This window comes from Zootoca vivipara, chromosome 5 (assembly GCF_965207765.1).
Source record: "Zootoca vivipara chromosome 5, rZooViv2.hap1.1, whole genome shotgun sequence".
Classification (NCBI taxonomy): Eukaryota; Metazoa; Chordata; class Lepidosauria; order Squamata; family Lacertidae; genus Zootoca; species Zootoca vivipara.
In genome coordinates, this window is record NC_142588.1 from 71,833,017 (window position 1) to 71,849,004 (window position 15,988).

General features: G+C 43.5%; 1 protein-coding gene across 4 annotated transcripts in view; it reads right to left on the reverse strand.

Moving 5' to 3' along the window:
• PLOD2 (procollagen-lysine,2-oxoglutarate 5-dioxygenase 2) overlaps positions 1-14,266 on the reverse strand; it is a 64,440-nt gene extending 50,174 nt beyond the window's left edge. For all 4 annotated transcript variants that reach the window (XM_088669101.1, XM_088669100.1, XM_035133114.3 and 1 more), the window contains exon 1: positions 13,771-14,266. In XM_088669101.1, the coding sequence (XP_088525227.1) occupies positions 13,771-13,891 (121 nt within the window). In that variant the 5' untranslated portion in view covers positions 13,892-14,266. The remainder of the gene's footprint in view (positions 1-13,770) is intronic.
• Between the last annotated feature and the right edge of the window lie 1,722 nt (positions 14,267-15,988).

Here is a 15,988-nt window from a genome sequence, read left to right on the forward strand (position 1 = left end):
CCTTTTCATGGAATATCTGTTACATATTTGTACACCAAAATCTAAAGGGGAAAATCTAAAGCCATTCTTGTAATGTGCTTTGAAACAAAGGTAGAAAGGAAGTGTTCCAACATTTCTATAAAGCAGGAGTGGGGAACCTCAGGACCAGGGGCTGGATGCAACCCCAAGCCCCCTCCCTGGCTTCTCAATCCTTTCCCTGCCACTCTCCCCAGGCCATGCCACTCTCCAGGCCACAGCCCTCAATGGCCAGCTCTGTGCCCTCCCTTGAGTGCCTACATTGGCTCCCAGTACATTTCCGAGCACAATTCAAAGTGTTGGTGCTGACCTTTAAAGCCCTAAACGGCCTCGGCCCAGTATACATGAAGGAGCGTCTCCACCCCCATCGTTCTGCCCGGACACTGAGGTCCAGCTCTGAGGGCCTCCTGACTGTTCCTTCACTGCGAGATGTGAGGTTACAAGGAACCAGGCAGAGGGCCTTCTCGGTAGTGGCGTCTGCCCTGTAGAACGCCCCCCCCCCCCATCAGATGTCAAGGAAATAAGCAACTATCTGACTTTTAGAAGACATCTGAAGGCAACCCTGTTTAGGGAAGTTTTTAATGTTTGATGTTTTATCGTGTTTTTAATATTTTGTTGGAAGCTGCCCAGAGTGGCTGGGAATACCCAGTCAGATGGGCAGGGTATGTATGTAGGTATGTATGTATGTATGTATGTATATATGTAATAATAATAATAATAATAATAATAATAATAATAATAATAATATTGCTTGGGTGGAATGTGTCCTAGAGCTGTAATCATGCTTTTTGCTCGCCTGTATGGAGGACTGTTTTTTGTGTATGCAGGTAGGTGGGAGGGGTAGAGGTGTGTGTGCGTGTGTGCGTGTGTGTGTGTGTGTGTGAAAGCACCAGGCATTTGTATGGATGCAATGTAACCCACTGCAAAAATGTAGAGTCACTTTTTTTTTTTTTACTCCACCCATTTTGTGCCTCTGGCATGAGGCGACACTGGAAGAGAATGAGACCCCGGTTGAAAAGGGGTTCCAGCCACTGATACAGAGCAAGCCTAAATTTGGATAATTTTTGCAAATCACATACTGAGCCAGGTGCTTAAGGATTTGCCCAAAAGTGCACATGCCTATTAAGAACCAACAGACATGCCATGTCTTTTACTGGAGAAAATGGGAAGGAATGCAAAACAGACCTTACATGGTCATCCCGCAGTCAGTACTATCATGGGTTTATGTGTTCATAAACATGCAAGTTGTTTATTCAGATCTGTCTACGCGTATACAGCAAGACTGACGAATGTGAGCTACTTCTGCACTGACTAACAAACGAAACAGAAAATGTTCAAATCAAATGCAGGGCTCATAAGGTTGAACATGGAAAACACTCTACCAGAACGTATTCTTTCCCTGGCAGGAATCTGAAGCCAATGGGGTATATATTTATGTTCCTTAGTGATCAACGACCATGTATGGTGCCTTCTTCCTTCTCTGTCCTGAAACCTGGCTAGAATCCTCTACTGTAACTCATCCCGCATATCTGGCATCAGCATGGAGTGGAGATAGCCTATTCAGGATTATACCTTTGGATATGAATACATGAGCAAGGAGATATGGCTGTTTATAATGCATTGGAATCCAATACTACTACTACTACTACTACTTCTTCTTCTTCTTCCAGGCTTTTTCTATTCCACATGCTCTACAAGTCAGACTTCCTGCAGATCTCTCTTGGGCCACTCACCATCACTCAACCTAACCTAACTCCTAGGCTGGTTGTGAAGATAAAATGGAAAGGGGAGATCAGCTTCTTAGAGAAAAAAAATGAATGAATGAATGAATGTAAAAATGAATGAATGAAAAAATGAATGAATGAATGAAAAAATGAATAAATACTACATTACAATTCAAATTTGTTATAACATAAGATGTGGCCGTGTTTTCTTTTAGGACAAAATTATAGTGACCACCAGGTCTATCTCACATTTAAAGCAGCATTATACCACTCTGAACAATCAGAGCTTGCCACAAAATAATCTTGGGATGTTCAGAGTGCTGAGAGTTGTTTGGAGATCCCTATCCCATTCACAGAGCTACGATTCCTGGTTTAACAATCAATTCCTCTTCCCAGGAAACTCTGGAAACAGTAGCTCCATGAGGAAAGTAGGGGTTTCCTAACAACTCTCAGCATCCTTAACAAGCTGCAGTTCCTTTTGATTTTTTGTGGGGAGCCATGACTGGTGCCATAGTGCTTTAAACGTACGGCACACAGATGGCCTTAGTCATGGGAGACCTCTAAGTTAGACATTCTTAGATTTACACAAGGAAGGCCACATCTCTGCAGTACAATGATTTAACTATTTTGTTTCGTGTTAAACATGTGGATCACGGATGTTAGACAAGCTTTAAATTTGTCAGGATTTTAAATCAAGCCAAGGGGCATATTATCTGAAAAATGTACATTTTAACAGCTTACTGGGTTGGAAATAAATTGCTGCCACACGGCTGCATTCCAATTACTAATATATGACCTTCAGTTTCCTACCCACTCCCATGTTTACAGAACCGTCTTGTGAAGAGTATGTCCCAAAAAGTGGGTAAGAAAATCATTAGGGTTTGTACCCAATGGGTTGTGTGCATGGGATACAGCTCACACAACTGATTTCTCTTTTCCTCATCTTCCCCTATCACCATGGCACTATCCCAAAATCTTCAGAGGGTTGGTGAGGGGTTCCCCCTGAGAATAAGGGGTTGTGTCACATGGAAGGGGACAATTGACTGGAGAGGTTTGCAGCAAAATCCTTTCAGCCATATTCAGGTGATTCCTCTCTCCCACCTCAGACTGGTTTTCTTTGGGGGAGGGGTACAGGAGGAAGAAAAAGATGGATTGAATGAGTTGGCTTCCAGTTGTACAACCAATGGATACAACCCATGATAATTAATAATAAGTAACATACAGAATAAACACCCTCCTACCCAGTTTGTGTATTTTGCTGGGGCCCAGATCTAGGATAAGAATTGAAGGAACAGTTCCTTCACCCTTTTCAAAGCAAGCGAGATGTGATGCAGGGACCACAATCATGGACACCAGAGCCTATTTTGGGAGAAGCGGGGATTATATGAATTAGACCTAAGCAAATATAACAGGCAAGGCACATGCACACCCATACTTTTTCCATGGAATGCAGATCCTCAGTCAGAAATTGTCTAAAAGGCCATAGTATTGTGCATGTGAGCTGCAATCCAAGAGAGAAACAAGTCTGAAATGGCTTCTGTAGGGCATGCATTTACATCTGTAAAGCAATACTAAGAACTCATTCCACTTGCATACCTAGAGAACAAAGCAACCGACTAAACAGCTTCTGCTCTACCCAGAGCCAATGCAGAGCCAGCATGACAAACTATGCCTGGAATAACCCTCAGCTACATGTATGCTCAAACACTAATCTTAATTCTTCTAGGGTGCAACGTCTGAGGCGATAGATAATTTAAGGTAAGCATATCATTTGCTGCTACTGCTTATTGCAGTTGCAACTCCACAGTGTATCAATGAAACATCTCCTGCGGGGTTGAGAATGTTCAATCCCGGGTGCTGAATGTGGCCCTCCAAAATCTTATCTGGCCCTTGGAACTCTCTCCATGTCACAGCCTTTTCCAGCCTTGCTCTGTGCTCTATTTGAATACTTTTGCCTAGCTGGAATAAGACTTTGAACTGAGATCATGCCTCTTATTTGCCTGGATGCCTGAAAATTCGGTTTGACTTTTGTGTGGCTGTAATGTAGCCTACTAGAAAAAGAAAAGAGGTCATGAGTCACATCTGTTGTGCCACCCACTTCTGCCTCTGGGTTTGCTGACCACTGTCATGCTACCACCGCCACCGCCGCAAAGGTTGCCACGAGGAAATGGAGACCTCCGGCTGAAAAAGGTTTCCCACCTTTTAGTTACAGTGCAAGTGGTGAACATCCTTGAAATGTGGGTTGATGTGATTAATGGTTATCCCTGATATAGCTTCCAAATCTAGCTCAAATACCACGCACATGCCAGCATTGGCACAATAGTTCTTTGTATTGGCTCTGCATTGATCAGAAGCATGACCGGAAACACCCAAAATGATCAGTGTCAGGCACTTAGCATCAATTATACTCTGCAAGAAATTGTGCAGCCAAATAGCTCCAAAAGGAGACAAATAGCTCCAAAAGGAGCGAGAGGCCTTGCCAAACCACGTTTTGCCTTCCCTTTCCCCGCTTAGGCATGCTGAAGTCACGGTGCAGAGTTAAAGTAAATAAGCTACAGTTCTCTGGTGAACACTGCAATTACACACTGGCAATTTAGAGCCCACATATATTGCATCATAAGCCTGGTACATACTACCCTGACAGGAAATTGAATAAATCCATGTATGCAATAGCCAAATGTGTGTTTTCATAACCTTTTGTGCTTTTGAAAGCTACAACTGTAAAGTTGCAAAAATAACATACAAATGTAAGGCTATTATATGGAGTCAGACTACTGACCCATCTAGCCATTGTTGTGTGCCCTGACTGGCAGCAGCTTTCCGAGGACTAAGCTTTGTGAATAAGTGCCCCTTTTAACTGAAGATGCCAGGACTGGACCTGTGACCTTCTACATAATGGTAAAGGGACCCCTGACCATTAGGTCCAGTCGTGACCGACTCTGGGGTTGCGACGCTCATCTCACGTTATTGGCCGAGGGAGCCGGCATACAGCTTCCGGGTCATGTGGCCAGCATGACAAAGCCGCTTCTGGCGAACCAGAGCAGCGCACGGAAACGCCGTTTACCTTCCTGGTGTAGCAGTACCTATTTATCTACTTGCACTTTGACGTGCTTTCGAACTGCTAGGTTGGCAAGAGCTGGGACCGAGCAACGGTTCTTCTACATACAAGCCTTATATTCTTACCTTGTGAGCTCCTGTAACTAAATCTGAAGCCAGATATTTCAGTAACATTTCCAAGCACAGAAAAAAATGGAAATTACTGCTTTGGCCCAAGTGTCTGTTCGGGTCTGGAGGGGGTGGATAAGACTGGAACTGTCAAACAACCAGTTCCAGTACCAACACATGGTTTGTTTGGCCTAGTGAGATACAGAGACCTTGGCTTCAATTTTATCGCCTTCTTCTGAAGTGGCTCAGAAGCCAACAGAGCAAGACTAACATCGCTGCTGTATTCTTAGTTTAACATACTGTTCTGTTTGTTTTTTAAACAATCAATACAACTACGTTTCAGTGCATGCTGAGCAACTGGCATCACTTTTACAAAGTGAGAAGAGTTTACTGGCACAGAAAGCTTTGTGCCCTCAAGGTATTTTTTTCTCTCCTTTTTACAAGGCCAGCTGTTTAAACAGCAGCTGTCAGGCGAGATACCCAGAACATTTCAAATTACTCTTTTGGCACCCAGTTTATTGACTTTTGACCGGGAGTATTTTTGTCTGCTTTCACATTGATACTGGATCACTCGCCCAGCCAGACTTTTTCCTTTTCACTGTCTTCTCCATCTCTCTCACTTCACTCTAATGTCACACATATTGGGTAAATCATAGGAAAGGTGTGAATGGAGTGCTCACAGAATCATGCAGCAACCAGATGCGTAAGAAGCCACCTCACACCTTAGTCAGAACACTGATCCATCGAGCCCAGTATTGTCTACACGGACTGGCAGCACCCCTTCACAGTTTCAGGAGTCTTTCCCTTGGAGAACCCGGGACCTACCACTGAGTTATTATAGATGCAGATCTATGGAAGCAGCAACTTTTGAAGAATACAAAAGCACTACAGTTCTCCTGTATATCAATGTGTCAGTGATGTATTAGAAGTGCAAAGGTTCTTTCTTCCTATAGTAGATGACATTAAAAAAAAGATCTCTTCTCACATGCTCCCAGCAGCTTGGAAACCACCTCCGAGCTCCAGGAATGTTATATATTAAGTCAATCTCAATTTCAAACCTTTATTGGCATATAGACAAAATTCCAAAAGGTTCAGTATGATAAAGCCACCCTGCAAAATCTGCATCTAACAATTAAAATACTGTGGTATAACAATCACGGATGTGCATTAATAAAACACCTACGTAAGTGGGATTGGCAATGTGTCATGGCCCCATACATGCTCTTTGTACATGCTCTTGGACCAGAGTTCAAAACCCCACTCAGCTATGAAGCTTGGACCAATCAATGTCTATCAGCCAAACCTACCTCACAGAGTTGCAGTAAAGATAAAAGGGAGGGAGCCAGCTTCTTGGAGTAAAGTCAAGATATGTATGTAAAATATAATAAAATCACAGTAACTGATTTGTCTGCCAACTACTGCCATCTGTAGGGCGATAGGCACTTCATATGACTTTTTTTAAAAAAAATTATATTTATTGAGGTTTTTAACAGTAAAAAAATACAGCACAAAAATACAAAAGCTTGAAAAATAAAAGAAGAAAAAATTTTAAAAAAAGGAAAAAAAAAGGAAAAAAGAAAGAAAAATAGTATCTCTAACAATATCTTGTCCCCGACTTCCCCGTCCCTCCCCTCCCGGGTCAATTCCATATCCAACTTCACAACTTCTTTTTTATACCCCACACAATAAATTCTATTAGATTTTGAACTATATTACTCTTAACTATTTCTAATAATTTCCTTTAGCCTATAATTTCCCCCTCAAAAGATATACCTTTGCCTAATTCAAATTCTATCCAATCTTTTAACTAAACCTCCAAACCCACCCCCTCCCTCCCCAGGTAGCAGTTTCCCTTTTTCCCCGGCCAGCGTCTTTATATCATCCAGTTTCAAACCTTTTAATCCATCCATTCCTCTACCTTATATTCCTTCTTTACCCCACTCCCACTCTTAGCCAATCTAAACCATCCCATTCCTCTTTCTTCCCCTTCCGTTGTTTTAATTCTTCCACCAGCCTCCCACCCTCATATTTATTTCCACTGTCCCCTATTTCCAATCTTCTGTCTGGCCTGCGTCCCCTCACTCTCACTGGGGGGGCAAAGGTCAGACTCTTTCCTCCCTCCTCAACTTGTTTGTTTCCTTCTGGGATCTGGTCGCCCTCTCTCACTGAGCAGACCAGATCCCAGGGTCTATCTTGGTCCTTAGCGTCCAAAGTCACATAGGTGATCAATGCTTCCTCTCTCACAGGTTGCATTGATTTCTCAGTCCGTTGCTCCTTATTTTCTGCCTGTTGTTCAATGATTTCTTCTTGTTGCAATTCTAAAGTCTCCATTGGATATATCTGTTGCTGGTCTTCTTTTAAAGTCTGAATATTTCCTTTCCCATGACGTATTTCCTCTGTCATTTCTTTAATAAAGTCTAGAATATACTGCAGTTCGACCTCCTCCATTTGTAAGAGGGTTGTTTTGGCTGGCAGCCTTCTTTGTCCTTCTGTGTTCCCGTGGGAATTATGACTTGATCCGCCAGAGATGGTGCTATAATGTCCAGACTAGTTCCTTTGTTTATTTCCAACCATATTTATCCTTTATAATTTAAATTCTTAGTCCAACTTTTCCAGTTCTCCTCTTTATTACATCGGTCAACTTAGATATAATCCAAAAAATATCACAGAGTCACAGCAGTTACTCTTTGTAAATCCTTATATTTGTCAGCTGGTCGCGGCTTTAGGTTCCTGCCCCCGGTTTCCGGGGGGGGGGGTTCTTTGTCACAATAATATGATTATCGATGCAGTTTAAAACATATATTTCCCCCCCTTAGTTCTGCCTTCTAAGGGGGTACACAAGTTCAATTTTTCAGGGGGATCCTCACCCCTTCTCTTCGATCAGCTGCAGGCAAGTTAGTTGTGTCGCAGCCTTCCGGGTAGGGGGGGGGAACGACCTCCGTTTTTTATTCCCCTCCCAGGTCCAAATTCTTGTTTTTAAATCCAATAAAGTTGTCTTACTCACAGTCCGAATCTTAATTTGAAGGTATCTGCCGCTCCTCTGTCTCCGGCTCGGAGCTTTCCGCTACCGAGGTAGCAATGGACCCAAGGCTCCGCCATGTACAGCCTGCTCTCGGAGGCTCCGACAGGGGCTCTCCGGGCAGCTTCCATGGCTTTCTGGAGCCCGCTGGGTATCCCAGCCCTCAGAACGCACAATCTGAGGCTTCTCCGGGAGGTCGCGGCGCCCACGCGACTCCCCCCCTCCTCGGTAGCGGTGGGTGTCTCGGGAGCCGAGACGAACCCCGCCGGCGGCTGATGGCGGCAGACCGGAAGTCCGGCACTTCATATGACTTATTCATGCCAGGCATGTTTTCAAAGTTCTGGTGAATCTACATGGTTTAATTGTATGCTGTGCTGTTTGCTTATATTTTGGTCAATTGTCTCACTGTTGTTGAAACAAAATTTAAAAATTCCTTCCAGTAGCACCTTAGTTGGTCTCTAAGGTGCTACTGGAAGGAATTTTGTTGTTTGTTTGTTTCGACTACGGCAGACCAACACGCCTACCTACCTCACTGTTGTTGTTAGCCACCTTGAGTGCAGGAAAAGTAAGCCACAAAATATTTTAATTAATAAATAGTTGTCTGAATGAGAATGGGCTGTTTTGAATTACAAATTGCCACGTTACACACAGTTGCAAAACAAAATAAGACATTCTTAGTCATATTAAATTGGCTCATGTTCTGCTGACTTTTAAAGTGTCCAGTATTAAACATATACCTAACAAATTCTACTTTTTAAAAAAGAGAGGGCTGCACACATATTCCATACTTGTTCCAACTCTATTATGAATATTCAAAGGCATTTAACATGCAATGAACACCAAAAACAAACAAACAAACAAAAACCCAATGTAGGTATTTTATAGAAGCAGCAAATATAGTTTTCTGGAGGAAGAAGAAAAACTAACAGCCTCATGTGCATCTAGTCAAGGATTTAGAGTAATAGAACCATAGAGTTGGAAGAGACCACAATGGCCATCCAGTCCAACCCCCTGCCAAGCAGGAAACACCATCAAAGAATTCTTGACATATGCCTGTCAAGCCTCTGCTTGTCAGAGTTTTCCAACCTAAGTCTCTGTAATATAATAGGACTGTTGATTTAGGTTCACATGCTTCAGCAAAACTTTTTGTGTGTCAGATTGGCACTTGTGCAAACAACTAGAACAGACGACTGAATTTTGTCATTTCAAAGTGGCAGAATGTAAATTTACTGAAGACACACCAGCTTTCAAGTTCCACTCAATTTTGATCATGTCGAGAGACAGATATAATGGAGCAAGAGAGGAAGTGTAGCTATGCATACAATTGCGGTTTCATCAATAACCACAAATTATTCCATGTCAGAAATAGAAATGAAGTTTACAAAGGAGACTTTGTAACTCAGTTTTTGCTCTGTTTCTGGCTTTCAGGACCAATAAGGTATCTTCTAATAAACTCTAGCTTTCATGGACTCAATAGAACTTTTGTCACATAAATGAAAAGTTACACTGTAATCCCTGAATGTTACGTATCTCTTTTTAATAAATAACACACTTCCTGTAGGTTTTCCCATCAATCAAACAAGCTCATTTGTTTTAATTGCCAGAAGATGAGCAAGAACAGCTTCCAGGTTTGGACAGAAACCTTTTTTTATTATTATGGTTACATCAACATTGAAGGACCTTGTCAATTTGGGATTTACCGCACAATGCATTTCTCCTGAACCATACAGTTAAGGGGGGGGGGGTGTATATGGAAAGTTCTTTGTAACTTAAACACTGCTCAAATCAGACTTAGAAGCATTTTATTAAGTATGCCTAGGATATAAATTATGCAGACTAAAACAGAACCTACATCAAGGTCAGTCTCATTAGATTTTAAAACATCTGATCGGTGGCAAAGAAGTATGTGTATAACAACTCAGAAAATTCAACAACCAAAACTGGAGTCTGTTGTTAACAATGCCTGCAGTGTCTGGGGTCCAGGCAGAAGTGGAGTTTGCACATCAGGAGAGTCTGCTCTACATCAGTGAAGATTTTCTTACTGTTTATGTTAACCAGAATCCACTATTATTATTATTTTACTCTGTAACATGCATTTTATTTACACTGCTTTAGCATTCTAGAGATCATTGCCTCTTCCTTAAGATTGGTTGAACAGTGCTATTCCATAATACTTTACAAATAATAAACTTATTTGGGATTAAGTTATTCACTCCTGTTCTGTTTATTAGCCTGGGATGAACTCCAGGGAGTTATAAAACTACGTCCTCTTCACACAACAGTTCCTTCTGCCATGTTGGGGGCGGCATGTGTTTGTGAAGGGGGCGTGATTAACAAATCTCATGCACAGCTCCCCCCACATACGGAATCTGCCTGTATAGGTGTACAGCCCTAAAATCTGTAAACTTCAGGAAAGGGAATGGGCAAATGATGCATCCATGAGACACCTGGATATCTGCAAATACAAGGCAGATTGTTGTACATCTCTGCCTACACAGATAAGGAGATAGAAGCGGCACACAAGTCACTGTTCTGTATTGTCTTCCACAAAGGGGACTGTGTGAACCAAGAAGCTTTCACTAAGGGTCACATTTCGATTTAAAGAAGTGATGTGATGTGGCTTTTACAATATGTGGGTACTTATATAAACCCTTATACAAGTTACGTAGTTGAGCAGAGAAGTGATTGCCCTAAAAGTGTTTTAAAGAAGAAGAAATACAGTGGTATCTTGGTTCTCAAACTTAATCCATCCCAGAAGTCCGTTCCAAAACCAAGGCACACTTTCCCATAGAAAGTAATGCAAAATGGATTAATCCAGTCCAGACTTTTAAAAACAACCCCTAAAACAGCACATTTAACATGAATTTTACTATCTAACGAGACCATTGATCCATAAAATGAAAGCAATAAACAATGTACTGCAGTCACATAATCAATCAGTTGCTGAACTGGGTTCCACAGTGTCACGAAAACAAAACAAAAAAGCCGCAAAAAACAAAAACACAAAATAAATAGCAAGGAGACTTCACCGTAACACTCAAAACAGAAGTGTGGCACTCAAAACGGAGCATGCTTGGCTTCTGAAAAGAGTTCTCAAACCTGAACACTTACTTCCAGGTTTGCAGTGTTTGAGTTCCAAGTTGTTTGAGTACCAAGGCGTTTGAGAACCAAGGTACCACTGTAGAGCTTACAAGTGCTATTATTCCTTATAAGGCACCACCAACAAGTGAGTAATCAGGCAAACTACATTACATGCAATCAGGCACCCCTATTCTATGGGGATGAGGCCTCTACAGCCCCCCCCCCCCCGCACAGCGTTGGTAGGCCCCATGCAGACCAGCACGGCCTTGAGTGCGAATGTCACATTGGGAAGAGGTTCTCCAACCAAGCAATGGGTACAAAAATGCATATGCTGAAGTAAAGTGTGCCTAAAAAGTCATATATTGGTGAAAATAAAATTTTAAAAATGCATCATATTAGGAGAAATTGTTTTGCAAAAATGTGTATATTAGGCAAAATTGCATATCAATATGTGTACTATAGATTAGGAGATAATGTGCACAAAAATACTGATGAATTTTCATGAAGACTTAAAAAAACAACACAAACTGATGTGGAAATGTGAAGTTAAGATGGGGGTGGGGAGAAAAACTGAAAAAAGAAAGAAAGAAACTGCTTTCTTCTGTGTGGCAAAACAGAGTTTTGAAGTGAGCCATTTACTACCTCAAAGGTGTGAATCAAAACTCTGAGCTCTTTTTATTACCATGTGAAAAATATAAATCGCAGATTATGGTTGATTTCCCAGGACTGATGCGAGTAAGAGCTGGGGACACAGTCAAAGGCCTGCTCAGGATCCAAACAAGAAGCAGTGTGTGGCAAACAACATGATGTGTATTTAAAACCAATTGTCTCTTTTGACAGGAAGCACTAGAACACATTATGGGCCCTTTTCTTTAAACAGATTTTGTGCATGTCTTTCCTCTTCTGTTTTGCACATTGAGGATTGAATTTCTTCCTGCCTTCCAGCTCCCTGGAACAAGTATGTTACATGATCCAAGGAGCAGAATGCGAACCAGGCTGGGAAGGAAACTGGTTGAAAATGTGGCCAGAAAAAGGGGGGGCAGGGTCACAAAGTAACACCTTTCATGTTTGAAAGACTATGGAATGGAATAATCATGTCTTCCAGGTGCCAGGTCTCTTCCGCCAAGGATCATGACTAACAGTGCAGTTGTATATTGTCTACTCAGGAGTAAGCCTTGCTACATTTGATGGGGCAAGTAGGCAATGGTGTCCCTATGGCGTAAACTCCATTACAGAAGGTGGGATTTACTTCAGGCAAACATGCACAATATTGCACAGTAAAATATTGGAAATGAGAGAAGTTTCTTGTAGGGCAAAGAATCAGGATTGCATTTAAGTCTTAGCGGGGAAATAGAAGTTTTCCCAAGATGCCCAGCTCAGAATTTGCATTTCTATATTGCTTGCATTCTCAAATGCATCCTAAATATTGATCATCGCCAGTATGAAAGTCATGATTCAACTCTTCACCACAGACAGGAAAAAGCAGCTCATAAGGTTACAAGGTGCTTAGAAGTAAGGGCTCTTTTAAAGGATTGTTGATATATCACAAGAATCATTGAGAACAGGCTTTTCAAGCTTATCACCCACCCACCACCCACCCCAGTAAATTCGGATTAAATTAAGGGGGGGGGGTACCAGCTGGAATTCTGATGGCAACAGCAATGTGTGTGAATGCTGCAGGGAAAGAAATGAGGAGCGCCAACCTCACCTACCGTATCTGGAAGCAGCACCCTTTGCTAACTCTCTATGCATTTTCCCATGTTAAGGAAATTGTCAACCTACATGAGAATGCACACCTAGTGAAAATGGACCTAAGCATCTCGGAGAAACTGTTTTCCTCTTGAAACTTGGAAACTTTGTTTTTGACATTATCCCAAACTGACTCATACTCGTTTTAAAAGGCTCGGCTTCCCAACGTGAAACGCTGCTTGCTGCCTGTAACTTGTGTCTGGGTGGGCGGCCAAGATAACCTTCGCCAGACGTTTATGTTACAAGGAAAGTGACAGGGAGAAGGGAAAGAAAGAAAGAAAGAAAGAAAGAAAGAAAGAAAGAAAGAAAGAAAGAAAGAAAGAAAGAAAGAAAGAAAGAAAGAAAGAAAGAAAGAAAGAAAGAAAGAAAGAAAGAAAGAAAGAAAGAAAGAAAGAAAGAAAGAAAGAAGCATGTGCAACAAATTTAGTACTCAAGAGGCAAGCCAGACCCGCTTGAGAGCTGGGGAAATCAGCTGCAGTTTAAACAACAGGGCTTTTGTCTGAAGATCCCGAAGCGGGGTCTGAATGAAAAGGGTTTTTTTTCGGGGGGGGGGGGTCCTCACTCCCCGTCTCTCATAGAAAGTAACGAACTGGCAAAACTCGCCTTGCAGCAAAAGAAAAGAAACTAATTTCCCCTAGGGATATTTCCTCTCTCTTTACCAACTAAAGAGAATCCACTTCCAGATTAAAGGGGTGGGGGGAGCGTCATCTTTTAATTTTAATGTACGAAAATCAGGAGTTTCACCAGCAATCCATTCATTTATTCGGCCTTAACGTGGACCTAATAAAATGTTAAATTGGGGGGGGGGGCGCAAATCCAAGCCCCAGCCCCTTTTTTCTAGAAGTGAATCCGTCTCAGAAATCAGTGGTCTGTGCAACCACTCTGCACATGGCAAGGAACCCTTCTGCCCTGCCCACTGTACGCGCGCTATGATTAAGCTTCGCAAAGAAATGGGAGCCTGACTCAAATGAAAACGTGGGGGCATCGGGGAAGCAGGAGCGGGATGCGTCAAGTTACCGGTGGGAACGGGCGATCTCTCGGCCTCGTGCTCCGCGGGGTGGGTCGGCTGCAGGAGATGGACAGCGAAAGCCAAGAGGAGGGCGAGGGGTCCAGCGCTGCTGCTGCTGCTGCTTGCCATCGTCGGCGCTCCAGCCAAGCCGGGAAACGAAGCAGAGCCAAGCAGAAGACCCGGAGAGGCTCTTTCCCTTCTTTCCTCCCTCGCCTGCTCTCCCACCCGCGACAAGAGTCCTGCGAGGCGCTCGGTAGGCCGGCTTCCCCGTTCCCTTGTTCGAAGCGCGTGGGGCCGCCGTGAACTCCAGAAGGGAATTGCTTCGCGGGGGTTGGGATTCTCCGGAAGGGTCGTAATGAAAACGTGGCGGGAGGAGGGAGAAAGAAAGAAAGAAAAAGATCCGCTCGATCCACTCGCCGAAGGAGCAGCGAGGAAGCGTTCCGGAAGATGCGATCAGGTGGAGGCAGCGCCGCGGATCCCGCCGCCGTCTAGCCCTCGCTTAAGAGCAGCAGGCAAAGGGGGCCGTCGGTGCGCGCTGGAGCCTTTATAAGGGGGTGGGCGGGAGCGGGAGGGGTGGCCGTCGGGGAGCCCCCGGACGCGGCTAGAGGAGAGCTTCTACCCAAAGAGCTGCCTGCCGGGTCCTCCCAGCTATTGGCCGGGGATCTGGCCAGGGAGGGGGAGCAAGCCCGAGGGGTGGGTGGGGTGAGGAAAGGGGTGTCTTCCTCCTTGCGCGTCCCCCAGGCGCGCCTGGACCCTGCCGGTGCGAGGACATCCCCTGCGCCCTCGCAGGAGTAAATGGGAAGCCTTCGCACATGCTCGGTAGAGACGTGAAGCCCTTGCCCAGACCCGGGATTTCCTGGCGTTAATTGTTACTGTTGCCAATGCGTTTATTTATTTGTCGGGTTTATACCCCGCCCTTCCGCCAGAATTTAAAAACATTCCAAAACAGTTGAAACATTCCAAAAACATGTACAATTAAAACATTTAAAAGCAGTTACAGTTTGCCAAAGGCCTGCAAATCCAAACATTACGATATCTGTGCACAGTCCCTCAATTTCAGAAAATTCTTAAAGCCTAGTGCTCCACAGAACAGCCACTTGCAGCATCAATCCCATTTTACAAGTGATGCTTAGGACACTTTCTGTTTGCTTGTATACTATTTTAGATTTTTCCATATTTGAAATTGGAATGCCAAACCTGTTGGATAGAACACAGATTCTCACAGCATGAATAGCAGTGTTTGAATTTGCAAGCCTTTGGCTTGTTTACTCAATAAAGCTGAACTGGGACTGTGGGGCACACTTGAGTTTTTTTGTGCAGTAAGTTTGTCTTGTGCGTGAATTTGCTTCTTTGGGGGATCACTTTTTACTCTGTCCTTCAGTAAAATCTGTACAAATGACTTCAAAATGGTTCACTCCTATTCTGTTCAGGACTGAATCACATGTTTACTATTTTCACAGGGCATGAGAAATCTATGACCACTTGAAGCAAATGTGGGGCTCCTGATTTGGATAGGAGACATAGATTCCCCCTCTGTTTTTGACTTCTGTCTGTCTTGAGAGACAATGGAATGTGCTTCTGGGGGGAAATCCAAACCGGAGTGTTTGCAGCACCGAAGTGACCTCCCCATGCTACCCCATGCTCCCACCCAACTGTACAAGGCGCCACCCAACTGTCTTAGGGACTCCGCTGCAGATTTGTGAAGAGTTTGCTCTTTAGCCTTTTCTTCTAACAAATATATCCTTCAAGGCAGTGGTTGTTTAGGGTCAGAGTTTTCCTTCTCCTAGATGGGCTACCTTCCCAAGTTGACAAGCCCCATCTACCCCTCACTTCCCACTACAGCACATGCAGAAACCACCTTCTTGATAATTTGTTGGACCCACTATTGTCCACTCAGAGCCTGTATTAATAATCAGATGTGAATTGAGCAAATGATCCAAGGGGAAAGGGTTAAACAGTCTCTCCTTGTGCCATGGCCCTAATAAAAATGACTTTTTGTGGAAGTGAAAGCTTTTGAGAGACTGAACTGTGGGGATCTCCATGTCGAGTGCAGTTTGGCCCTAAGTCCAGTTGAGTTGCTATTGAGGGAATGAATGGAGAAGTGAAACTGAGTGAGCATTGCTGTCATAGAATCATAGAATTGTAGAGTTGGAAGGAACCACCAAGGTCATCAAGTCCAACCCCCTGCAATGCAGGAATCTTTTGCCCAGTGTGGGGCTCAAACCC